Genomic DNA, 25881 nt, shown 5'->3' with positions numbered 1-25881 from the left:
ACAGCGGTGCTCCCTCCATACCCCCGTGCTCAGGGAGGGTGCAGAGGGGGGGTCTGCGCCCCCCACCCCATCGCTGTTCGCCGTGGGAAGGCAGAGGGCGGCTGCGCCGAGGCGGAGGGAGGCGTCGCGGCACAGAAGCGCGCGGGCGGCAGCTCCCGCACCACCCACACACCAGTTGTTCCTTCCCCCGTAAGCGAGCGAGGAGGCTGCGGGGAGAGGAGGGGGCTCTGGCGGGGCAGAGCTGGGCTCGGGGACAGGCTGCAGCTGCTCCTTGGGGGCGAGGAAACGCTCTCCCAGTCCCCCCAGGAGCTCCTGGAAAAGCGATGGCGGCTCCCGGCAGGCAGCCGAGCTTCCGCGGTGGAAGAGACGCCGTCCCCGAGGGTCTCGGCACGAGGAAAAAGAGACGAGAGAGCCCGGCTACTTTCTAAAACGTGTTCTCATCCGCGTGCCGATACAATGCTGGTTACAAATGTGCACTCCTAAGGGACAGGAATCGAATCAACAAAAACCAAAAACCCATCACAGTGTTGTAAGGTCCAGGACTTCAGTCACGCGACCGATATGTTCACGATACATTTCAGCCTTAAGGCAGAGAAACGAGTTACATTTAAAACATAAGGGATTTCTGCTTTTAAAACGGCGCTTTGACGTCTGAAATTAGGTACAAAAGGTCATCGAGTTACAAACAACAAACAAAGACGGGATTTCTGCTGGAGAGCTGGGCATGCAGGGGAAGAGCTCGACCGGAGAGCACGCAGGTGGGCCGCCGGGCCCCCCTCCCTCGCCGCAGATGGGGCCGCGGAGGCCGAGCGGCCGCGCCGTCCCCCTCTCGCCGCGCCGGCAGCTGGCCCTGCCCCACGTCACCCCGGCGCGGGGCGAGCGGCCGGCAGTGCCAAGTTTCCAAACGTGATTTGCAAACGGAGGCGAGGACGCGGCCAAGCCCGGAGCCGGAGCCGCTCCGCCTGCTGCGGTACCGGCGGGACACGCGCTGCGGCACAGCCGGGCACCGCCGCGATCGACCTCCGGATGCTTAACGGGGGGGGGGGGGGTGAAATAAGGGTGCTGAGGGCCGCGGGGGGAGGCCAGTTGATGTGGTGGCAGGCGCAGGGCTGGGAGCCCAGGCTGGCTGCGTCGGGGCGGGTTACAACACCCCCTTCCACTTCCACAGCAGCAACACCCAAGCGCTCGGAGCAAACCGCTCCTCTGCCGGCCCTGTCTGGCTGGTTGATCTGCTGGCAGGGCTGCTCCGGCAGCGCCGAGGTGCCTGGACGCCCATAAACCTCCCCCCTCTGAAGCCTCCCCCGGTGCCGCGAGGAAGGGGGCTGCCCCGTGCTCCTGCACACGGATTCCCACCCGATGCGAGCCCAGAGCGCGCACACGCACACGGACGGGAAGTGCCAACGACACACGTTACCAACGGGGCTCGTTCGGAAAAAAACAAAACCACGGGAGGAGCTTCTAAATTAAGTGGCGACTGCGCAGCCAGTGTGTTCCTGACAGACTCCTATCACGCAGCTGCCCTTCCTATGCTTAAACAAAGGCAGAAATAAACTTGCTAATTTAGAAAGAGAATTAAAAAGAAGAATTAACTTATCGGCTGTCTCCACGGCGGGCAGGGGATGCTACGTTCCGGTTAGCCAAACAAACAAATTCAAAATACCCAAAAGAAACAAATCAGCTTTACTGAAGGAGCTGGTTCATTTCTTAAATAAAATCAAGAGACCACAATCAAGCCAGTCGAGTTTAACACCCTAGAGAGGGAAAAGGGCAGACGTTTAGTAAAATAGAGAAGTTGCGAGAACTTGTGGCCAAGGACCGACTCTGGGGGCTGATTTTTCGGTGACCTCTGTGCCCCAGCGAGGGAGGGGGAAGGAGGGCAGATCAGCAGCGGCGAGATGGTTTTCGGGAGGGCACCGGTAAAACCAGAGCGGGAAGGTGCCCGGCCCCGAGCACAAGACGGTGCAGCTGGTTTCATCCCGCTGCCTCACCTACGCACAGGGAAGGAGCCTTTCCCGAGCCGCGGCTTCCTCCTGGCCAAGGTGCCGAGTCTGGCGTTGGGATTCCCACGGCCGCATCCCTACGTGTTGCTCCTCTCCTTTGATTTTTCACCTTTGTTGTCCTGGTGGGGAAGAGGAAAGAGAAGCAGAGGCTTAGGCTGCCCCTCCACCCCCCCCACCAAAACGCCGTGCGGGCGTTGCAGCGCTATCGCCAGGGTCCTGCGAGCAAACACCCTCCGCATCTGGGCGCCGAAACGCAACCGCCGCCCGCCCGCGCCTCCGGCTTCCTCCGTGCCCGCTCCGGGCAACAACCAGCTCCCTTCAGCCAAGCTCTCCTCGTGGTTAAACGTTTTCCAAAGGGCACCTCGATCAGACAATCTCGCGGCAGATTTACAAACGCCGCCCGTTTCCCAGCCCTCTATCGCGCCGCGTACGGGGAAAACAACCGGCACATGCCCGCCCAGGTCCGGGCTCGCCGCGCCGCAGGCTCGCTCTGCTCCCGTACGCTCAGCAGGATATTAAAAAGGAAACCAAACATACACGTGGCGCTCTGGCACGCGCTCGCACACAGCTCGCAGCGCTGGGGCGAGGAAAGCGTTCCCAGCGCTGGGAAACGGCTCTTGTCTCTGGGAAGCCTTTAAGTCGGCTGCCTGAATTATCTACTAAGGTCTCGACATTTATTCTTCCAGAGAAGTCACTGCCTGCTAGCTTAGGGCTGGATTTTTCTCTCCCTAAGGTGTTCTGTTTTCTACCCTGAGCAATTTCAAAAAAAAAAAAAAAAAAAAAGCAAGAGTCAACTTTGGACTTACTTTTTACGTGGGTTTAGTTTTAAAGTATTTAGAAACTCAAATTAACTGGAGCCCTGCTTACCACCTGCAACGAGAAGCTGAGGTTTGGGACATGTCAAAGATCAGACAGTTTAAGATTTCCTTGGAACAACACATTTTTGGGATGGGAGAGGGAGGCTGCAGCGTCACGCGCACCCCGTGGCACAGCATCACACGCGCGCGGGCTCACGCCGAGGGGACGGTACCTCGGGAGGTGGCGGCTTGATAGTCACAGGCTGGGACGTCCTTCGGGGCGGAGAAGGCTTGGGCTGCACTTGCTGCTGGACAGTGTTGTAGTACGTGACCCCCCCGTACACCTGGGACTGCGCCTGCATTCCCCAGAGAGCAGAAGCGTCAGCACCCTTCGCGGTGGTGGTGGGAGGGCGCACAGAAAGCTGCACCCCCCCGCGAGAACACCACGTGTCTGACAGCCTTTACGGCAACCCCCGGGCTGCGAAAAGATGCCACCGCCTGCTCCGAAGGTGAGCGGCCACGGGGCGATGGGGGCTGATTCGTGTTGTGCCCCCCAAGGTGACAAAGAACGGCGGTCGCAGAGGACCCCCCCGCCTCCTCCTGCCCCCGCCCAGGGTCTCCCGCTCCCGGCAATCCGCAGCCACGCCAACGGGCAGAAGGGTTTCCCTCACCCCGTGTTGTTTCCCAGCTGCCACAGAGTCTGTGCTTTGCAACAGCAGCAGGGACCATTTTTCTAGCAGGTAACAGTTCCCCTTCACGCCGAGATCCCCTCCAGCTGCCCGGGAGCTTGGGATCTGCCCCAAAAAGAGGGAGATTCCCTGCCAGGGCAGCTGGGATCAAGCCCAGGGCAGCGGGGAAGGTCAGAGAGGTTGCAGGGCTCGGGGAGCGTGCACATCTCCTGCCTGCCACTGCGTGTCAGCCGTGTGCCGCTCACACGGCCGCCGCGGGTTCCTCAGCACCATGCCCGCAGAGATCTGCCCCCCTCTCAGAGATCTGCCTCCTCGCTGCCTGACACCGACTAGGAAAAGCCACCCCCGTGCTGGTCACACCAAGGGCCTTCCCCGCTGGCGCCCCAGAACAGCACCAGCCTGTTCCCAGCCTCCTGCCTCCATCGCCAGCAGGAAGAACTGCAAGGTGTCCTTGGGTTAGCTGGACTGGGAGGGGACAGAACGGTTCCCAGGCTCCCGGTGGGCTCTTCCCCTGTTCTGCAGGGGAAAGGCCTCGACTCTCAGATCCACCGATACATGTTTCATCCACTAGACTCTAAATTCAGGGCAGCCGCAGAGCAGCCGCGTCCTTCTCAGTTCCCCAAGCAGAGAGAGGGATGACAGCAAACAACCTCCCCCCACGGCGCAGCCCAGCTGCTTCGCATCCTCTCCCAGGAATCCTCAGAGAATACACCCCCGCCCCAGAGGATCCCACCCGCCCTCGACCGCTCCGGCGCAGGCAGGAGACGGGCAGCGCAGCCGTCTTACCTGCGTGTTGGAATAGAGGTGAGGAGGGGGCGGAGGGGGCAGCGCTCCTGGGGGGTAGGGGTAGCCAGGATTCCCAAAATTCATGACTCCAGGAGGGGAGAAGTAAGTCGTTGCGAGCAGCTGCTGCGGCGGGGGCTGGCCCGGGGGCATGGAGACTGGCGGAGGGTACAGCCCGGGGTTTGCCATGGGTGCTGGCGTCTGGTGGGGGTGTAAACCTGGGAAGGGACAAAAATAAGCTGAACGGGATGTCGTGTGTAAAGTCAGTGCATCCCGGGGAGGGCTGGGGCTGCTACGACGCCAGCACGGCTGAAGCAGGAAGGAGAAGAGCTTTGCTCAAAGGCTTTTCCTGCAGCCACGAGGCCTCGGCTCCTGCGCTGGGGAGGGAAAAAGGGAAGCGCAGCAGAGCACGGCCCCCTCCCCGATCGGGACCTCCCCCAGCGTCCCGATTCACCGGAACCGGACACAGCCCTGGTCAGCACATCCACTTCAGGAAACAGTTTTTTTGTGGGTAAGACAGAGAACATGCCAATTCAACAGCTCTCGTTTCTGCTTTTCTGATCTGCAAGCAGCAGGGACTGAAGAAGCAGCCCAGCACAACAGCTGCAGAGTCAAACACCCCACTGAAGGGGAAGCGACTCAGCCAGGAGGGTCTGCACAGAACCTGCAGGGATCCAGCTGGAGGCTGCCAAATCGCTCAGATCACCGCAGTCCTGCACTGGCTGCACGGACCAGAAATGCCTGTTGGTTTTTTTTTTCTTAAGATTTATATTGATTCAGCCTCACTGCATGAGGGAAGCAGATCTCCTTTATGTTGTAGAAACAAGGAAAATGGATTCCCCCCAGTGACAGAGCTCATATAAAACCAGAGTTCTCTCTCCCCCAGCACAGGCTGAGCCACCTCAGGGCACAACCACGTCGGTACCAGCTGCCCTGTGCCCGGCTGGGGAGCTGGTTCCTCACCTGGATGAGGGAGGTGCATTTCTGGCTGTACGATCATCCCCTGGGGCGGAAGCGGGGCCGGGTTCTCACTGTGGGTGTAGATTGGTCCCTGGAATTGTACTGCAACACACAACGGGTGGTAAGGAAAAGCTCCACCGAATGTTGTTCTACTGCAGCAAGTGACACGCGCACGCCCCAGCCCGCTACGGCTACAAGACTCGAACGCGGCGCTGCGAGCTACGTTCCTGTCGGCACGCGCTGTCTACCAGGCTCACAGATGCTACGTAATCCCAACAGAAAAGCCTCCTACTCCCTTTACAAAGCAGGAGAATACTCAGGGAGTTTCTTCTCCAACACTTTAAACGCTGGGTGAAATTCCTAATCAGTCTTGTTCTGTAATTCTCCCCGCTCTTAAATGTCAAAGACATTGCTCTGATTTCAAGTTAATTTTAATTCCCAGTTCTCACGAAGCAAAGCGCTGTCCTAGAGAGCCCTTGCAGAGGGAGGGGAGGTGGGAATGGGACCAGATTATAACTGCAGTGGGTTTAAACACCAACCAAGGAGGCTCAGAGCAGCCTTTTAGTTACGTCCGAGACGACGCAGCGACGTCGTTTACAAAGGAAAGGGAAGACAAAGCCCCCGATGTTCCCAACCCCAACAGGAGTGGGGGGACTCCTGCTCCAGCTGCTCAGGCCCGAGCACACACGGAGCCTCGGGAGCGGGAGGGAAACACTCACGTGGGTCGTAGTAGTGCCCTTCCATGATGCTGATGTGCATGGGGGGGGCAGGCTCCGGCACCGGTGGTCTCTGCCGCTGCGAGGAGTAGCGCTTCACGCGGCCCCCCTGCACCGCCTGGAAGAGACCGAAGGGATCGGCGAGGGTCAGCGCGTGGGGCAGGAGCCCCCCCTCCAGCGAGGGGGCACCGACCCGCTCCCCCCGCCACCAGCCCCTGCAAACCTCTATCTGGGTCACACGGTAAAAAAAAAACCACCCAACAAACTACGAACAGCCCCAGAAGGGAAAGGCTGAGGTGTCACAGGCAGCCTCTAATTGCTACAACCCAGAAACAAATCCACACCGGGCTCCCGCGCTTCTAAAAGCAAGAGTCACCCCCAGCGCAACATGATTTACCATCTCCTCCATCCTGTTAAACTGAGGCGGTGGCCCAGTTCCCACGTGCATATGGTTAGGAATACCTGAGGAAAAAACAAACTGGTTATTATGGTTTGCATTTGTTCCCAGTAAAGAGCCACCTCACCGCCGAGGTGGCACCCGTCGCCAGCCGTACGAGCGCCGGCAGCCTGGGGACATTATTGTGCTACAAACAGGCACGGCTCGTGCTTTCATGACGAGAAACCTTCTAACAACTTCACTTCTTAGGTTACAATTTTGAATATTTCAGTACAAATTAGAAGCTGTTGTGCCGCTGTACAATTACCCACGCTGCTCAACACCTTTTAAATCTTGCTTTAAAAAAAAAAAACAAACAAAACCCTTTCGTTTGAAATCCAGGTCCTGATCTAAGCTCTGTTCCTGCTGAGACAAGGACCTCTCCAGAGCAGAAACAAGGACCCATGTGGGCTGGGTAAGCTGCAGTTTAAACCTACTCCAGGGTGTAACCACTTTGATCACGGGCTCCTTTTAATTCAAACAACAAAGTTAGGGCACACATTTAAAACCACAGTGCCAAACGGATCGCAGGCGATTCCAGCGGAGCAGAAGTGGACAAAACAAAACACTGGAAGTGCCCACGGATCACTGATCCTGCAAATACACGCGCAGGCACACGTGCTGTACGTACAGAAGGACCCGACGGCTGCCTCACCCAGCCAAATGCCTCCCAGAATCAACTCCTACCTTCCCTGCTAGGAAGAAACAAAGGGACAGTAGAGTAATATATCCTTCCTACAGACAGAAAGTGGTCTCCTACCTGCAGCTTAGAGCTGTCTCATGGTTAATTTGTTAAGATGCTTTATTTTTAATCATAAAAAAGAAGAAAACTAGATAATCTCAGCTGCAAATCCCAGCACTTCTGAACTGTCGTCCTACCAGCATGTTTAGAGCCTGGCTACTCGCACCCGCGGTCGAGACCAAGAGTCTGTTCACATGAAGATTTTACCAGTCCCATCAGTACGAGATGACTTACGGCTGCACGACCTAAACCTCGAGAGCCGCTTATGAAAGCAGCGAGTCGCTTTCTTCTCCTTGCTCCAGTTTCATTTCCCTCAGGAAGAACTCTAACACTCCCCAGAAAAGACTCTAATTCTGCAAAGAGATAATTATACCCGGCTGACCTCTCGCATGGATGCTCAACTAGAACTCAGCCCTTTGCTCGCGCAGGGGTAACGCTGCGGACGGAGCAGCTTCCTCCTACCAGGCACCAACCCTGGCCAGGCCGTAGCTAGTGCCAACCAAACCTCAACGCTAGGAAATAAGCTGATAAACAAAAGAAAATTACCTCCTGCTCTTAGCAGGACGTGACAGGAGCCCGATTACTCATTACCCTCACCTGCCAACCGAGCGCAGCGCTCCTTATCTCCCAAACTCCGACTCCCGCTGCCGCAGCCGCTCTCCCTGTCATTCACGCCGCACAAAGTCCCTGGGGCCTGTCCCACACAGGGGCCTTCAGCTTCCCCAAAGCTTCCCCATTCTCAACCCAGAACAGGGCAGAGAGAGGGAAAGGATCTACTCTTGCATCCTTCCCAGCCCTAATTCAATAACCTACACCGGAATGTTTAACGTCCCCTTTTTCTCTTCTGTTTTCTCCCCTCTAGCACTTTTTCAGCGGCGCCGTTTCGCCATCGCGTACCTGCCCTGAGACTGGACTAAGGCAGAGACAACTCTGCTCTGACCAACCACCCGAAGGCAGAACTGCCTTTGGCTGGGGCTGCAGTGGAAAACCAACAGGCTGCACCCACTTACCCCTCAGCTCCCGGGGCGGTATGAACTGAGACTGCCCCGGGGTCCAGTTCTGCTCCGTCAGATTCATTTGGGTCATCTCTTGCTCGAGTCCATCCAAGCTGGGTTCTACTGGTGACTCCCAGTTACTGCTCTTGGCTGGTGGGGGGGACGTCTCAGCTTGCACGGGTTTTGGAGGCGCAGGAGCCAGCCCTTCCGAAGCGGGCACTTCGTCTGCCAGCTTCCCCGCATCCCCAGCTTTGATTCTGGTCCTTCTTGCTCGGGAATAAGACTTCTTTTCAATTGGTCTGTCTGGCGGTGGCTGTGCAGCATCAGCAGCTGTGGCTTGGTTTTCCAGAGCAACCTCATCCTTCACGGGGCTGCTGTGGACATGGGCCGCTTCCATCTCGGGGGACTTGTCTCGCGGTGGGGTTTGCTCCGCACGCTTCGCTCGATAGTTGGTCTCCTGTTTAGCTTGCTCGCCATTTCGAGACAGATGCTGGACGTTTGCATCTGAAGCTCGGTAGCTTGGACGGGTCTCTTTGTAGCCTCCCATCCTGGGGTAGTTCCTAGGCGGGGGCATTCTCCCGGTGCCTGCAGAGCTCCTGTTGGTGAAGGTTCGTGGCGGAGCCGAAGTGCTGTCTGCGCCTTGGTGCCTCGGGGGTTTGTTTGGTCTCTCATTGGACCAGTTTGGGTCTCGCTGAGGAGGACTCCCAAACCTGAGGAAGAAAAACAGTACAAAGGACTGGAAAGAAATCCCTGGGTGAGAGGTGCTGCTGTGCCAGCAAACCCCTCCCCAGGACACAGCATCCAGAACTCCCAGGACCAAGGTCCCACGCCGGGGCCAGAGCCAAGAACGGGGCTTCCCCCCTTTTGGGGCTTCAGACCTGTCGTTTGAAGCACCTGGCATGAGGGCTGAGGGAAGAGCCAGGCTCTAGGTTTGACTTTGCTGCTCACCTTGGTTTGCGCATCCTCCTTGGCTTGATGTCGTCAGGGTTGTGAGCTGACCTGATGTCATAGCCATAAAGCGCGATCAGCTCCTGCCTGGTCTTGGGGGCCTGCTCATCCTCCCGGAATTTGTCGTGCTCCCAGCGGCCCTCGTCCTTCCACAGCTTCCGCTGACGACCCTTCGGCCTGGAACAGTTACAGAGGAAAGATCAAGGAGTTGTTGCAAAGCCAAGGAGGTGTGGCAGCTTCAACCAGCCCCACACACAGACCGAGCATTTCTAGGGCAGGGTGTGCACAGGAGCCAGCACCTCTTCTTCCTCCCACTCTTCCTGCCCAGCAGCTGCTGGTCTACCCACTGCTATTTCTGCAAGAGGCTTTCCTTGCAGTTTTATTTTGCACCACCCTCAGTCTCTCCTTCAAAACAAAGAGCTAAAACGCCCTGGCAGGTCACTGTAAGCAGGCAACCGAAAGCACAGACCTTCCTGCTGAAGCAAGGAGCTGGTCCGGCCAAACGCCGGCTGGGAGCTGGCCTCAACCTCCCGGCGAGGGGCAGAGATGTGGGGGATGCTCACATACCTGACCTCCTCCTCCTGCGTCTGCCCTCGGAGGTCGTGCTCGAAGAAGAGCCCTTTGCGCGGGATGTAAGCCGGGTTCTTCCGATCCTCATCGTCGTCCAGGTGCTTGGGAACTTTCTTCCCAACCTTATTCTCAACAGGTTCAGTGCTCTCCTGTCAAAATCAGACAGCTCTTACCACTGCAGCAGTCCCTCTGCGAGAAGCCCCCCACGGCCCAGGGAACGCATGTTTAACACCTACCTGCCCGTCCCCGCTTTGCCTCTCACCAGTTACAGCACCTTTGGAGTCAGGTTTCTCATCCCCTTTCTCTGCTTTTGCCGCTGACTCACAGGAATCATTACTATCCTGCTTCAGCTCCACCTTGGCACTTTCTTCCTCGCTGTAATCCTCTTCCTCTGCCTGAAAGAGCCCCAGTTGCTCAAACACGCACCTTTAGCAGCAGGTTCCCCCAGGAATTTCCCCACATGAGTCCCCAGATCTGGAGTTGGATCTCTGGCCCTTTCAAACCAGAGGATTAGCTCTCGAGGTCATTCCTATCCCTGTACTTTTACGGAAAAAGCAAAGACTAAACCCAACGCTTCTCCCCATCAGGGACATCAGATCCAACCATCAGACCTTCTAGAACAGAGCCAGGACCAGCTCCCCCACAAAGCCACAGCCTCTCACCGCTCTGAAAGGGAAGGGCTTGCGCAAGCCACGGGGACCAGCGAACAAGGGCCCTCAGACGGTCCCTTCCTTCCCACACTGAGGGCCCAGATCCAGCCAGCGCCGCGTTTCCAAATTCCCTGGAGTTACCCAGCTGAGTCACTCGGAGCACTCTGCTCGCAGGAGCGTGACCTCGTTTCACCCTCCAGGAGCCTGCAAGCCTTGCTTAGGCTGGAACCGACACTAAAAATAGCTCTGCGTGATTAACAAAAAGACTGCTCTATTTTTCTCTTTCAACACAGCGTATTTGCACATCAACTGCTCCTTTTGTTTACGTTGGGGAAACCCAGACCGTGGCATTATTTTTAGGCACAGGAACAGAGTCATCCTGGCATGTCAGTGATGCAATACCCCCGCTGCTCCAACCGCCCGGCGCGCACCCGCGCTGCTCTGCTCCGCAGCGCCGAGCCCCCGGGGAGCCTCCGCGCAGGTTTCCAGGCCTGAGGAGCTGCTGCACGATGAAGCTGGGGAGCTGCCCCTGACCCTCCACGCTCCTTCCTCACTAATGGCAGATTAATTCACAAATTAACAGCCCCTACGAGCTTTGGTTTCACCTGCCTTGTTGTTTTGTGTTTTCTCTGACCGCTGCCCCTCGCAAGATCCCCAAAACCATTGACTCAAGAGAAGAGTCTTTCCTAGAAAAGCTTCACTGTAATCACTAGAACCAGAACCTCTCTAACCTTCCTGGAAATGTTCAATTTACAGTTCTGAACTAAAAATCCAAGGAAACCTACAGCCACAGGCCACTGCTCAGGCACAGGCAGAGGGTCTCAGCGCACACGAGGTGGGATTTTCTCAGCACGCCCCCAGCACAGAGCTGCTGTTACCCCTCCAGCTGCTGTGCGCAGAAGACGGGGACGCTACCTGGGATGCTTCCAACCCAGCACTTAAAGTTTTTTTCATTTCAACTAATTAAAATGTGACCAGCATCCTGCACTTCCTCCCACACCCTTCTTGGCCACGGCAAATCCTGCTCCCGGTATCCCATGTCTGAGGAGTCAGACGTTCCCCCTCCAAAACCTTACTGGCCCTACAGCCACCCCCCAGCAGCACGGGCGGTTTCTCCGCAGGGCTGGGCCCCCGCCGCTGACTGTGCGCGAGGGAAGCGCCCGGCGAGGGGGCTCAGACTGCGAGAGACCGTTTTCCTCCGCAGCGGCGCCAACAAAGCTGCAGCGCAGCTCGCGCCAAGTCTCTGCCCGGCTGGCGCGGAGCACACGAGCTGCTGTCTGGAGACAAAGGCAACCGCTGCCGACGGGGTCAGTGGAAGAGAACGAAGGACACAAACTGGGTTTTGTGCTAAAATTATGCGAGATGCAGTCACTCAGCAGAACCCTCTGAACACCAGGTCAGAGACTCCTCTTACCTCCGAGTCTTCTGCGCTTTCGTAATCTGAGAGTACAGCTGCGGGGGAGAAAAAGGAGTTTGGTGTCAGGGCAGAAGCAGAAACGCAGCTTCTCTCCGAGCGCAACACACCACGCTGCGGGCGACCGCCGGCAAAGGGGCAGCCAACGGAGGCGGGCGCCAAAGCATCCCCAAATAATCCCATTGCCAGGAGGAAGCAAGGGCGAGTTTGGGGTGTGCTGCCCCTGCACCCCACATTTGCTACTATTATGAGGTAACACTGGGGATAACAACCACCACAGGACTATTAGAAAAGGCATTTTGTCTGTTTTTTACTTTTTGCAGACAAACAGCAGTTGCAAGGCCAGAGAGTGGTTACTCACCATCTCCTTCGATGCCATCCTCGCTTTCCTGCGGAGAGAGGGAGAGAAAAGTGCGTTAGCGGAGGGGAAGGGCAGCAGCCGGGTCCCCACGGCATCCTACGGTCCCAGACACAATCACAACAAGGTTTGGCCCCGGTCCTATCGCATCTGTCCTTGGAAGTTCAGCTTCAGTGACCGAGAAAAAAGAAACAAATTCTGGGCTCCCAGGACGTTTCTCTAAGATCCTTCTAGAGCGAGCTACGCTGGGGGACGGCAGCTCAAGGAAAAAAGCACAAACTGTGTTAACTGGTGGGGGGCTTCGGAGGGGAAGGAGCAGCAGACAAGCCAGGCTGCCCTCCCTTGCTAACGGAGAGCCAGACAGCAAACTCGGGGAAGGACAAGAGGATTACTTAAAGCAGGAGCCCAGGAATAACGAACAGATGCTGAGCAGGACCGAGCTCGGGCAGACATCTGCTAGAGACCGCGGCGACAGAAACACAACCCCGCGCCCAAAAAATGACGCCGGATGAAGCGGAACAGCTCAAAACGGGGAAAGTTTCTAGTAAAAGAGCAGACGGATCGAACTGTGCGGTAAAAACAACCTCAGCTCCAAAATAAAACCAGCCAACGCACGGACGAGATAAGCCCAAACGCCAAAACAACCGAGCAGAAATACGCTGCGCTTCGGGGGGAGCTGGAAATCACCGGCACTATAAACCCACAACAGGACAAAACTGCCAGAGCAGAAGTGCCCTGCAGAGGAGGGGGAGAGCAGCGCCCCAAAGCCCCCGTGTAAGGGTTTTTAATGCCCTCGCATCAAAAAAAGGCTGCTCAGGGCCGATAAAGAGCGGAAGAGGCCGGACCAGGCAGCAAACCCACCCGCCCGCGCCCCGCTGCGGGGCCCCCAGGCTGGGGGACGGGACCCGGCAGCAGGGAGCCAGTCCCGGGGCGCAGGGGGAAGCCCCTGCCTGGTGCTGCGGGGCCGCAGACCCCCGCTCCCCCCCCCGCGCGGCTGCCCCAGCCCCGCTCCCCCGCACACGGCGGGGACGCGGCCCCGCTCCCCCATCTCGGTGTTCCCTCAGCTCTCCAGCCCCCCCCGCACTCCAGTGTCCCCCAACAACCCCCCCCCAGGTCCCAATGTCGCCCCCTCCCCGGCCCCGAGCCCCTCCCAGCCCCCCCGACAGCAGAGCCCGCCCCACCCCAGCGCCCCCGTGCTCCCCAGGGTCCCCCCCGTCCCCTCGCCCCCCGCTCCCGGGGCCCCCCACCCGCACTCACACACTCGGACTCGGGCGCGCTCTTGGCCGCCCCCCCGGCCGCGCTCTCGGCCCCGCGGCCCCGCGGCCCAGCGCTGAGGGCCCCGGCGGCCCCCCGCGGCGGGCGGTGCGGCAGCCGCGGCGAACCGGAGCCGGAGCCGGAGGCCGAGCGGGAGCGGGCGGCGCTGGCGGCCGAGTCGGCGCTGTCGGAGGCGGCCGAGTCTGAGTCGTCCTCGCTGTCCTGCGAGGCGCGCTGCCGCCGCCGGTCCGCCATCTTGGGCAGGCGCGGGGGCGGGCGGCGGCGCGGGGCACCACGGGACGGACTACAGCTCCCGGCGGCCCCCGCGGCCCGTGACGTCACAGGCGCCGCCACCGTCCCGACAGCCCTTGCGGCAGCGACCGGCCGCGCTTTCCTCTCTCTCGCTCTTCCCCAGCAGGGGGCGGGCGCGCGCCGGGCAGGGCGCGACGTCACGGCGCGGGTGACGTCACGGCGGCGGAAGTGACGTCACGCGCGGGAGGGGAAGCAGGCAGCAGGACGCAGCGTCCGTTTTCCTCGTTTATTGTAGAAAAGAAAAAAAAAAAAAAGAGCGCGGGTGTGTCCACGTGTGATCCCCCCCCCTCCCGCGGGCAGCGCCCACCCCTAACATGTTTATAACTTTAATTTTTTTAACGGATTTCCTTTTTTTTTCCCCCCCACAACTTTTTTTTAAACGAGTTTCCTTCTGCTCATGAACCTCGGTGCCAGAAAGCGGCTGGGTGGGGCGGGGGGGGGGGGGGGGGGGAAACAAAAGCGGGGAAGTGGGTGCAGGCCCCGCGCAGGGAGGGGAAAATCAGGAAAATAAAAGAAAAGAAGCGGCTCCGGTGGCGTTTGTCCTGTTTAATGGAAGGGGAGGCCGGGGAGAGCCTGGCCAGGGCAGGGGGTGCCCGGAGCGCTCCCCCACCCCGAGCCCCCTCCCCACCCATGGAGCACCGCGGGGGTCCCGTCCCCATCCCCGAGGGACCGGGCAGCACCCAGGGGCGCCCCACCCCGCCTGCTTACGGCACACACCTTGCCAACCTCAAAAACATTTAAATTATAAAACAAAACTTAAAAAAACCCCAAATTGTGCGTATAGGATCTCTATTTCACAAAAAAAAAAAAAAAGTTTTGTTTTTAAACTCTCCCCTCTGATCCCCGTAACAGCCACTCAAGAGGGGGGGAAAAAAAAAAACAAAACAAAACAGAACAAAAAAATCCAAAGAGGTTTCCCGGCTCCTCGCCAGGGCAGCGCCAGGACCCGCGGGCAGCGCCCGCCCCCGCCCGCACACGGGTGTCAAACCTGTTTTCTAACTAAACGTGACGAGGCAGCGGCAGGCAGAGTCCTGGCCAACGCGGCCCCCCCCGACACCGCGTCCGGCCCCGGCGCTCCGCGCGCTCCTTGAAGCCGAATGTCCAAACCAAACCGCGCGTTGGCTGGGGAGCGGCCGCGGCAGCCGCGGGACGGGGGCAGGCAGCGGGGACACGCGGGGGGGGCTGGGGGCCGCCTGCACCCCCGGGACCGCAGCAGCCGCGGGGAAGCCTCAACCGGCAGCTGATGGTGCCACGGGGCAGGGGGGGGGGCACGGCTGCCAGAACAGGGGGGAACAAGTCCAGGGAATGTGTTGCAAAACCCAAGAGAACAAAACCGGGGTCACGGAGGAACGAAACCCCCCGTCAGCGAGGCGGCGGGAGAAGGCGGCGGCCGGCGGCGCAGCCCGGGGACGTTCCCGGCGCCGCTACTTGCGGCAGGTCCGGTGCGGCGTCTGCTTCTTCTGCATCTCCAGGCGGCAGCGGCTGCGCTCGTCCAGCCAGGGCAGCTCGAAGTTCCTGCGGGCAGAGCCAGCGTCAGCGGGGGGTCACCCTCCCGGGGGTGACGCCGAGGCACCGGTGCGAGTGGCAGTGCCCGGCGCAGCCCAGCCCCTTCCCCCCCCACCCCGGTACTCACTGCGGGGTCAGTTTTGGTAAGGGCCGGCCAAAGGCGACAACAGGCAGGTACGGGGTGATGAGCAAGCTTTCCACTGCGGAGAGACACCGGAGCGTTACGCCTGCCCCCCAACACCCCTGCCTGCCCCCCCGCAAGGCCCCAGGCACTCACCATCATCTGGCTCAGGGAAAAATGAGGTAACTTCAGGCTCCGACTCCTGAATCCCTTTCCTTTTGTACATTCGGAGCTGCAGCCGCTGTAGGATTCTCTGTTCCCTGATCCGCTGAATGTCCCACCTGGAAAACGCGACCGCCCGGGTAGTGAGAAGCCGCAGGCAGCGCGCGGGCAGGTGCCCCGACCTTCCCGGGGAGCTCAGGGGCTGCGGCGCCGGCAGCGTTCCTGGTTCCCATCCCAGCTGGGCAACCGGATCCCGTGTGTCCCCCCATGGGTGACACTCCCGGGCCCTTCCCTGCAGGTGGGGGCGCAGCCCACCCGCTCTGTTGGGGACCCCGGGCCCCATCACCCTCTTTGCTCCCACCTTTTCCTTCGTTTCTCGTCCAGCTCCAGCTTCGCGTGCCGTTTGGAAAAGACGCTGTCGTCCAGGTTCTGCAACGACAGACGGGGATGAGCGCGTCCACCCGGCGCGGCCCTGAGCCACCCCGGCACGGAGGGGTCGGCCCTTCGCCCCCACCCCCGCCAGGATTTGCTGTGCTGTTTACGCCGGGTGAGGGGACGAGACGCCACCACGAGCCGCTCCCACGAGCGGTGAAACAGCTCGGAAGGCGCCTGCGGCAACAGCGGCTCCCGCACGTACCTCCAGGAGGTCCGAGGGGTTGGGGTCTCTCAGGGGCTCCACGACATGGTCCCTCCAAGACGGAACTGCGGGGCAAGAGGCCAGACCGTTACCCAGCGCTGGGACCCCCACACTCCAGCCCCATCCCCGCCGCCTCGCTGCTCCTTTCCAGCCTGTCCCTCCCTCGGAGGACGCAGCTCGGCCCCCCCAAACCCCCGTCCCAAGCCAGGCTGGGCAACGCCGCCGGCTGGGGGTGGCGGGAGATGCCGGGGGAGGCCCAGGGGGAGGCAGAGCTCGTCACCATCCCCCTGGCCAAGCGCACGAGCAAACCTGAGCTGCTCTGGGAGCAGACGCACCGAGCTCCCCCCGCGCCAGAGCGCTCGGCCGTCCAGCGCAGCCTCCGCCGGTGGCATCGGTGACTGGCACGGTCCTGGTGTCCCCGTCACCGGCGCTCACCACGCTGCGGGACCCCAGGAAACCGGACGGGAAGGGGCAGCCGGCAGGACAGGCACCGGATTTGGGGCCAGCGGGTGACCCCGTGGAGAAACCCGTGCTGGGCCGCGGGGGCACAAGCCACTGACACGTTTCCCAACCGTGAACGGGAAGTTGCTTCACCCCTTGCTCAAACGGGCGCGCGGGCTGCTCGGCAAACCAGGCGGCTAAAGCCGAGCGGGGCCACCAGCCCTGCCCTCGGCTCGGCCAAAGCCGGAGAGGTTGTTTGGGAGAGCCCACGGCCGGCACCAGAGCTGTCGCCCAGCGCCGCAGCACCACCGGCTGCACCTCTCCCACCGCAACCGGGACTCTGCCCTTGGCCGGCGGCGGGGCGAGGGGGCCGAGCCCCCTTCCCCAGCCGCCCCGAAGCGGGTGAGCCCCTCCCCGGCCGCCGGCTCTGCCCCAACACCCGGCACGCCGCGGCGGGCTCTCCATCGCTTACTTGCTACAGTCTCCTCCTTCTTTGGGGAGGGCTCCCGCAACGGCAGCGGCGATGGGGGCGGCTGGTGCCAGCGGCACAAGTACATTTCCGTGGTTGAGAGATAGGGCAGGTCGTCTGTCTCGCCGCTGAAGAAGCCCTTTTCCTTGGGGTGGGCGCTGGGGCCCTTTGGCGGGGCCGAGGCTCGGAGCGGGGTCTCCAGGAGCGACCTGGGTTTTTCTGGAGTCTCTTGGCTCCGCAGTTCTCGTTTACAAACAGTTTCGGATAACGAGCCGCCCGATTCCTCCTTGCCTGGGGAGTGTTTTGGAGTTTTACTCTTCACTTTCGAGAACTCGGACACCAGTTTTTTAACGGGCGTCTTCCTCTCCGCGCTCCCAAACGTCGGCTTCCTGCGGGAGGAAGAGGAGCTGAGCCGGGCACACACAGCCTCGCCCTGTGCCAGGGCTGCCACGGGGGGCTACCAGCCCCCCCACACCGGGGCCAGCCACAGGCAGGTTTCTGGAGGTGAGAGGGGCTTCCCCAGCATTTCAGGGACGTCCCCCCCCACTCCTTGCCCAGAATTTCACAAGGTTCCCCCCGACAGATGCGCTCCCGGTGCCAGGCAGCCTCCCCGCACGGCGCGAGGGTCGCTGGGCTGAGCTGGCACCTCCGTGTCACGGGTAGCACCAGCCCCACAGATGGAGGGCAAAGCTGTGGGGAAGGTCCCCCCCTCTTCTGCTCCCCCCCCAGGCCCCACGCACCCTCCCTGGCACCTTCTACCTTTTATGCCCTTTCCCGTTCCTGCCGTAGGGGAAGTGCTTGGGCTGCAGGGTCGGGGGGGGCTCCAGCAGGTCCTGGGGACACTCCAGCGGCAGCTTCTCGCACGCCTCCGCCTCCGGCTTCTCGTCCACCTCGAAGCCCTGGAAGATGCGGTGCTTCTCCCGCTCGCTGTCCTTCTTCACCAGCTGCACCCGCCTTTCCATGCGCTCGATCCGCGCCAGGAGCTGCAACGCAGGGCCGGGGCTCACCTCGGTGGGGGCGCTCCCGGGGGTGAACCCCGCACGCACCCCCGCACCCCGGGGCGGCTGCCCGCAGGGAGCCCTGCCTGCTCTCTGCCTGCGTGTCCCGGCGTTTACCCGGCAACGCCGCGGCGACGCTCCGGGTGTTCGTGGGGAGCCCCTGAACTGCGCCTGAGCCGTCCCCGCGCGGGCTCAGCCGTCCCCGCGGGCCACCCGGTGCTGCCGTGGCTCCCGGAGGGGGCAGGAGGGCGAGGGCAGCGCCCACATCCAGCGCTGGGTGCCGCGGGCGTCGCGCCCCAGGCAGGGGCCGAGGTGTCCAAACGGCACAAAATGGCCCCGGCTCACCGGCCGCTGCCCCCCGCGCTGGTGCTGCCCGTCCCCGTGGCAGCAGGGCTGCGGGCGGCTGGAACCCCGCAATGTTTTGAGGAGCGATTTGGGGGTCTCCACCTCTGCCGCATCCTCCCCGCGTGCCCGGGGGGGGCAGTTTGTAATGAGAGGGGGGCTCGTTAGAACGTGAACACCCGGCTCGGTGACACCTGCCCCGGGTCACCGGCCGCTGCCAGGGTTTGGCAAAGGGGGGGTGGGGGGGGGTGTCCCAGCACCCCGCCAGTGACGTGGCTGCGCGGGGGGACACCCCCAGCCTCAGGGAGCGGGGACAGCCCCCACACTCCCCCCCCGGCAGTCTGACCCCCGCGGGAGGACGCTCCCGGTGAACCGCGGCGGCTCCTCCATGTTGGACTCGCAGGGCGTGCAGGGTGGCCTTTCCCTCCCGTAGCCACCGCGACCACCGTGCGGGCCCCACTGGCAACACCACGTGGGGTGGCAACTTCCCTCCCACACCGTGGCCACCGTGACCGCCGCCGGGCCGAGCCAGCGCGGTCTTCCGGCACACGCCGGGGCGGCTGCGGCCAGCTCGGCCTGGCGGGGCGGGGGGGGGGACGCGGTGTGAGCGTGAGGGCCGCAGGCGTGGGGCAACACACGGCAGCCGTGGGGCAACCGGGGCGGGGGGCGCACACACACACAGAGCAGGGCAGCGCACCGCGTGGGCTCTGCCCCACAGGCCCCCCCCCGCAGTGCGCGTGGGGCGAGGCAGGCAGCCTTGTAAGGCTGGGGGGGGCCCCCCACGCCCGGGGGGGTTAACGAGGCGTACGCAGCAGGGGCGATTACCCGCGGGCTGCCGCACACCCCCCCCCCCCCCCACGCCGTGACTGCGGGGACGCGGCCCCTTTAAGTTAACCCCCGCGCGGCGGGAAGAGGCCGCGGGCCCTTTAAGGCCCCCCCGCGGGCCCGCTGCCATGGCGACGGGCGGCGGCCCGTTAACCCCCCCCGGCCCGCCCCGCCCCGGCCCTTTGTGCCCCCGACGGTCACCCCGCCCCCCGCCGGCCTTTGTCTGGGGGGGGGGGGGACACCGATCCCCGGGGGGGGGGGGATATCAACCCCCTGGGGGGGGGGCAATAATCCCTCGGGGGGGGGCGTTAATCCCTTTGGGGGGGGATGGGCGGGCACCAACCTGGATATTTTGAGGAGGGGGGTTGACGCCCCCCCCAGGGGTTAATTCTTCCCAGGAATTAACCCCCTGTGTGCTGGGGCGCGCGTTAACCCCCAAGGGGGAGCGTTAACCCCCGGGGTGCCACGAGGGGGGGAAGTTACACCCCCCCACCCCCCCAGGACGGGCCATTAACCCCTTGGGTGCCACGGGGGGGGCATTACCCCCTTTGGTGCCACGGGGGGGGGGGGCATTAACGCCCCCCAAGACCGGCCATTAACCCCTTGGGTGCCACGGGGGGCCCGTTAACCGTCCAAGAGGCGGGCGTTAACCCCTTGCGTGCCACGGGGGGGCGGGGGGGGGCGCACTTACCTGTTGGCGGGCGGAAGCCCCGGGGCACCCCTGAGTGCTGGGGGGGGGGGGGGGGGGCATTAACCTTGGAGGGGGGTAGCCCCGCGGGTGGGGGGGGTTAACCCCTGCTGTGCCGCGCTCCCACCCCCCCTTCCCCGTCCCCCCCCCCCGTACCGTGTCCCGCTCGGCCTTGAGCTCCTCGATCTGCCGCTCCTTGGCCTGCAGCTGCTGCTGCTGCTGCTCGATGAGGTCCAGCTGGAGCAGCAGGATCTGCCGCAGACAGGCCGCCTGCCCCGGCGAGCCCCCGCCGGCCCCCATCCCGCCGCGCCGGGAGCCGCTCTTCCACTTGCCCTCGGCGGGCGGCGGCGGCGGCGGAGGAGGAGGAGGAGGGCCCGGCTCGGTGGGCCCCGGTCCCGCTCCCGGCCCCGCCGCGCCCTCCCCGGCGCCGCGCCCGGGCAGCACCGCCTGGTAGCGCGGTCGGGTGCCGGCATCCCCCGCGCCGGCCTGCTTGCCACCGGCCAGCGGCACTAGCCCGGCCCAGCGCTGCTGCTCCGCCGCCGCCGCCACCCCGCCGCCGCGGCCCTTGTGTGCCCCCAGCGGCGGCGGTTCCCGGGGCCGGCGGGGCGGCGGGCGGGGGGGGGCGGCGGCGGCGCCCTCCTCCGCCTCCTCCTCCTCCTCCTCCTCCTCTTGCTGCTGCTGCTGGGTCCCCCCCCCGCCCCGCGGCGGCTCGGTCGCCCGGAAGGCCGTGGACCTCATGGCCGGGGCCCGCCGCTCCGCACCGCCCCGTTACCCGCCCCGCGGCCGCCACCGGCTGCGCCGTCCGGGGGGTGGCGGGGCCCCGGCGCCATCAGCGCGGCGCATCCCCCGCCCCAGGGCCGCGGGACACGGGCAAGGGGCTGCCCCCCCGCCGCCCCCTCCCCGCGGCGGGGCAGGGGAGGGGCTGAGCCGGAGGAAGGGGGAAGTTGGGGGTGGGGGAGAGAGACCGCGGGCCGGTACCGGGGGCGGGTCGAGGCCGGGACCGAGCGGCGGCCCCCGGTTACCTTTAAACCGGGCTCGGTGCGCATGCGCCCGCGGATGGGGTGGGGGGGGCAGGTCTGCGCGCGGGACGGACCGGGGGCACCCGCCAGGGACAGCCCCCACCCCCCCGTGACGTGGGGTGGTTTCCACTCCGGTCCCGCGTGGGGCGGGGCCCGGTGGGGCCGGGGCCGGGCGGGGGGTCCCGGGCCGGCAGTAACGGGGCGCGGCCGCCCGGTGGCTCCCGAGCGCGGCGGCTCCGCCCGCGGCGCGCCAGGGTCCCGCCTGCCCCCCCCCCCCCTCCCCACATCCCGCCACTCCACGGCCCCCCCCGCCCCCCGTGGGTCTGTCTCGGCCCGGCCCCACGGGGACGGGACCCGCGGGGAGCCCCTGCCCCGAGGAAGGGGGGGGGCTGGGACCCACCGCCCCGATCCCCCACACACACCCCCCCGTGTGCGCGCACACACACACACACACACACACACGCAGCCCCGCAGCTCCCGGTGTACGTGTGCAAGGGCACAACCCCCCCCACTGCCCCCCCCGCAGAGCCACAGCCCCACGCACACGCATGCACACGTACACACACATGTAAGTGCACACACGCATGCACACATGCATGCACACGTACACACACATGTACATGTCCACAAACATACACGCATGCAGACGTACATGCACATGCATGTGCACATACATGCACACACACGCACACGTATGCACACGCACCTGCATGCACATGCACGTGTGCACACACAAATACACGCACATGTACACACACATGCATGCACATGTATACACATCCATGCACAGGTACACGCACACGCATGCGTACGCTGCACATTTACATGCACATAAATGCACATGCACGCACATGTACATGCACACACATACATGCACATGCACACACACGCATAGGCATGCATGTTTATCCACACATACATGCACACATGCACCCACATGCGCCCACACACATGTATATGCACATGCATGCACGTATACACACACACGCACATTTGCGCACACACACACTTGCACACGCACACGCATGTACATTTACGCACACGTGCACCTTTACACGCAGACATGCACATGTACGTGCACACGTACTCGCACACGCATGCACACGCACACGCAGACCCCCCGCGGGAAGGGAGCGCAGCCCCCGCTGCCGGCACACGCGCAGCCTGCAGGCGCTGCAGCCCCGCTGCACACACACGCGCCCCCCCCATACCGCAGCCCCGGCACACACACACGTGTGCACGCTGCACGCACACACATATATACACACACACAGCACACCCCCCCCGCACGCCCGCTGACCCCCCCTCCCCGCAGCACACGGGGCCGCGGCACCGGGGACACACAGGGGACACACGGGGCACGTGCCGGGGATGTGCAGGGGACACGTGGGGGACGTGCCTCTCTGCAGAGCTGCGCTCACGGGAGGGGGGGGAGCAGGGGCGCGGAGGGGTCCCCCTGCACCCCACCCCCCCACCCAGCACCCCCGTGAGTCGCGGGGCCGTGGTAGCCCCCCCCCCCCCCCTCAGTGCCGGGGAAGCCCCTCGTCTCTCCCCGCCGCGTGTCACGCCAACCCCCGCGGCCGTCCCGCTGCGGGCGCACACGCGTGGCCCGTGCTCCTATCCCACGCACACACACGTCGGGCCACGCTTGCCCACGCGTGGCCGCTGCGGGCCCAGGGCCGGGGGGTTCCCGGTGGCCCCGTCCCCGCTGCGGCAGGCCCACGTGCCGGCCGCGCGCCCGCCCGCACATGGCTCTGCAGCAGGGCCGCGGGAGCTGCTGGGGCTAAAAATGGAGCAGGGCTCACATGCCAGCGCCACGTGACGCCGCAACCAGCTCGCTGCGATGGAGAGGGCTCCCTGCACCCCAGGAGGAGGAAGAGGAGGAGGAGGAGGAGGAGGAGGAGGGGAGCGCCCGCTCACATGGGTTGGCACAGACGCCAACTGGCCCGGTTGCCCCGAAACCCGGTGGCCGCCCGCGGGGTCAGTCGGGGGCTGCCCCACATCCCCACCCGGCTGCGTTTTGGGAAGGAGAAATGGGGGGTCCCTGCGGTGTGGGGAAGGGGAGGGGGGTCCCCACCCTGCAGGGGGGGGGGGGCTGTGAGGCTGAAGGGGCCCCCCGCAGCCCCCCCCCCCGGCCCTCCCCTCCCTCCGGCGACTCGGGGCTCCGGGCGCTGCAGCAGGAACACAAACATCAGTGCGGGAGATTTATGGGGCCAGGAGGGTGCAGGCGAGGGGGGGGCAGCCCCCCCCCAGCCCCCCCTGTCACAGCCAGCGGCCGCAGGGGTCCCCCCACCCCACCCCAGCTGCTCCTCGGGGCAGCTTCCCAGACCACCCTGCATGGTGAACACACCGGGGTCCCCCCTCCCCCGGGGCCCCCGCACCCCCTCTGCACCCCCATATCCTGGCATCCCCCAATCCCTGGGTCCCTGCACCCTCCTGGGGTCCCTGCACCCCCCGATCCTGCATCCCCAGACCCTGCACCCCTGCACCCTCCTGGGGTTCCTGCACCCCCAGATCCTGCACCCCCAGACCCTGCACCCTCCCTGGATCCCCTCCCGGGGATCATTCACCCCTAAATCCTGCACCTCCAGGGATCTCTGCCCCCCTGCACCCCAGACCCTGCCCCTCCCTGTCCCCCTGCACCCCCAGATCCTGCCCTGGGGTCCCTGCACCCCAGATCCTGCCCCTCTCTGCCCCCCTGCAGCCCCAGACCCTGCACCTCCTGGGGTCTCTGCCCCCCCAACCCAGGTCCACCCCATCCCAGGTGCCAGGGTGCTGTGGGGTGCCCCTGCCCGCCGCGGGGTGCCCCCCCCGGGCCAGGCCTGCCTTGTTTACCTGATTTTTTTCCCTTTCCGCGGGGAGGGGAAAGGCGAGTCCTGGCAGCGGAGCCGTGGGCCCCAGCCAAGAGCCGTGGGGCCAAGCCAGGGCTCGCGCTGCTTTTCTGCCGCGGATCTGGCAGGAAAACACCCCAAAACCCCGAGCCCCCGGCCCCGCCTGGCACCCCCTAGCACCCCGGGGCTCCTGCTCCCCCACCCACTGCCGTCCGTGGGGCCCTGTGGGGATGAAAGGGGGACTCAGGGGTGCAGGACCCCCCCAGGGAGGGGGAGACCTGGCGTCTCTGGTTGCGCCCCCCCCTCCTCCCCCCATGCCCAGCATCACACTTCGGGTGGGGAAACTGAGGCACGATGTGCCCCAGGGTGGCACAGGGACCCCACATCCCCAACCCCACGGGGATGCTGCAGCCCCGCGGGGGGTTTGGGGGGTGTCCAAGCACTGGGGGGGTGTGGGGGTGGTCTGCGCCCTGCCAGACCCCCAGTGCCCAGCGTGGCAGGGGGGAAACGGGCAGGAGCAAACCCCTATTCCCAGTGGAGACGCCACCCCCCCCTTTCCTGGAAAAGGTACAACGAGGTAAACAACGCGGCCAGCCCGGAGTAAAAATAACCCCCGTGCACGCAGCGTGCGGCGGCGAGCGGAGCGCGTCACGTGGCACGGCCGCACGGCACCGCCGGCAACCCGGGCACCGGGGCACGCGGCCGCTGGCCCTCGCGCCCGCTCCCTGCCACCGGCCAGCCGGGACATCGGCCTCCTCCTTGTTCTTGGGGAGCAGCGGGGTGCCCACTGCAGGGGAGGGGGGGCCGCGGCCGGACCCTCTGCCTGGACGTGGCAGTGGGGGGGCTGGGGATGGCACAGGGGGTGCAGCTGGGGGGGACACGCCGTGGGGTGGCACAGGCACTGCCGTGTTGGGGTGCACAGGGACCAGTGGGGACCTCCCAGGGCACAGCCCCGGCCTCTGGGAGGGTCCCCAGGGCAGTTCAGCTCCGGCGCAGGGCACAGCGGGCACACGCAGCACCCCGCTGTCCCCCGGGGGTTTGGGGGCCCCCTCACTCCAGCCCTGCTGCCCACAGACCGTCCCCAGCTGCCCCTCCCCGGGGTGTCCCGGCTGCACCCCGCCTGCAGGCCCTGCTCACAGCACCCTCACACCGACCGGCCATGCCGGGGTCCCGGCCCCTCAGCGGGACCCCACGGGGTTTATCTTGTCCCTCCCAGCCCCACTCCCACCCCCCGCCGGGCAGGGGGGTGCCCCCGAGCGTCCCCGCCGTGTGCCGCCGCGCCGTGCGCGGGGTTGTTTTCTGAACCCAGATGAGCGGCTGAGTCACGGGTAATTGCCGCGGCCCAGGAACGTGCCGGGAGGGGAACGAGGCGCCGCGTGCGGCCGGTGGCACCTGCACGCTCAGGGCAGCCCGGGCACGGCTGCGGCACCGGCAGCGGCGATGGGGCAGCGAGACCCCCCCCAGGCCCCCCAGCCCCGATGCCACCTTGGCACCACGAGTCCTCCTGGGAGCTGCCGGGGTTTCTCCCCGCCGGAGGTGCCGGCTGCAGTGTGGCCACGGCCCCGCGCAACCACCCGGTGACTCGGGGCGAGGGCGCTTCCCGCGGGGTGACGGGGCGTCCCCACCGTCCCGGTGCCGCGGGGCGCCCCGCAAGCCGGGAGCAGCCCCAGCACCCAGCGGGGGGGGGGTCCCCAAGGACCCTCAGCTGAGGAAACGCCCCTGCGCACCCACCGGGGTTGGCACTGGGGGCTCCTCGGGGTGCAGAGCTCCGGTGTCCCTTCCCGGGCACCCCGCAGGCTCCCGGCACGGCCGGGGCACCCGAGGGCTCCCCGGGGATTAGCTCCGAGGATTTCCCAGCGCTGGCACGTCCCTGCTGCTCCTCCTGGCTGGGGGCCAGGGCAGCACCCGGCACGTGGCACCCAGGAGGGTGCTGGCACCCCCAAAACCCTTTCCCCTCTCCGGGGGGCCACGAGCACCCGCGGGGACCCCGGTGCCGCCGGGCGGGGCTGGCCCCGGTGCCGTGACCCAGATGCGCTGGGGGGCTCAGCCCCGGCACTGCGGGGGCCCCGTGGCAGCATGTCGCCGCAGTGGCACTGGGGACAGGGCAGGGGGGTGAGGGGGGGCTGGGGTCCGGCTGGGCCAGGGGCTGCGGTGCTGCTGTGCCGAGCACAGGCGTCCCCGGGCAGGGGGTCCCGCTGTGCCGGGGTGTCCCCAGGGC

General features: G+C 64.5%; 2 protein-coding genes across 4 annotated transcripts; both read right to left on the bottom strand.

Annotated features, from left to right (window-relative positions):
• Positions 1–418: 418 nt before the first annotated feature.
• On the bottom strand, positions 419–13582 carry CASC3 (CASC3 exon junction complex subunit). 3 transcript variants are annotated; one of them, XM_074892021.1, is made up of 14 exons: positions 13316–13582; positions 12062–12089; positions 11701–11738; positions 9873–10031; positions 9634–9785; positions 9067–9243; positions 8134–8828; positions 6343–6407; positions 5949–6063; positions 5233–5331; positions 4273–4487; positions 3031–3153; positions 2807–2883; positions 419–2119 (listed from the first exon to the last, which is right to left on the bottom strand). In XM_074892021.1, exons 1-13 carry the CDS (start codon positions 13565–13567, stop codon positions 2848–2850), a joined length of 2154 nt encoding a protein of 717 aa, XP_074748122.1. In that variant the 5' UTR covers positions 13568–13582; the 3' UTR covers positions 419–2119; positions 2807–2847. The 3 variants fall into 3 exon arrangements, with proteins under 3 accessions (XP_074748122.1, XP_074748123.1, XP_074748120.1); XM_074892022.1 differs by having other exon boundaries at positions 2807–2870; XM_074892019.1 differs by lacking the exon at positions 2807–2883.
• Positions 13583–14063: 481 nt separating this feature from the next.
• On the bottom strand, positions 14064–21061 carry MSL1 (MSL complex subunit 1). The gene is made up of 8 exons (XM_074892060.1): positions 19970–21061; positions 17720–17943; positions 16964–17349; positions 16051–16115; positions 15775–15842; positions 15408–15532; positions 15258–15330; positions 14064–15139 (listed from the first exon to the last, which is right to left on the bottom strand). Exons 1-8 carry the CDS (start codon positions 20549–20551, stop codon positions 15049–15051), a joined length of 1614 nt encoding a protein of 537 aa, XP_074748161.1. The 5' UTR covers positions 20552–21061; the 3' UTR covers positions 14064–15048.
• Between the last annotated feature and the right edge of the window lie 4820 nt (positions 21062–25881).

Source organism: Strix uralensis, chromosome 22, assembly GCF_047716275.1.
Source record: "Strix uralensis isolate ZFMK-TIS-50842 chromosome 22, bStrUra1, whole genome shotgun sequence".
Classification (NCBI taxonomy): domain Eukaryota; kingdom Metazoa; phylum Chordata; class Aves; order Strigiformes; family Strigidae; genus Strix; species Strix uralensis.
The sequence above is the reverse complement of the archived record's forward strand: the minus strand, read 5'-3'. Positions and strand labels throughout refer to the sequence as shown.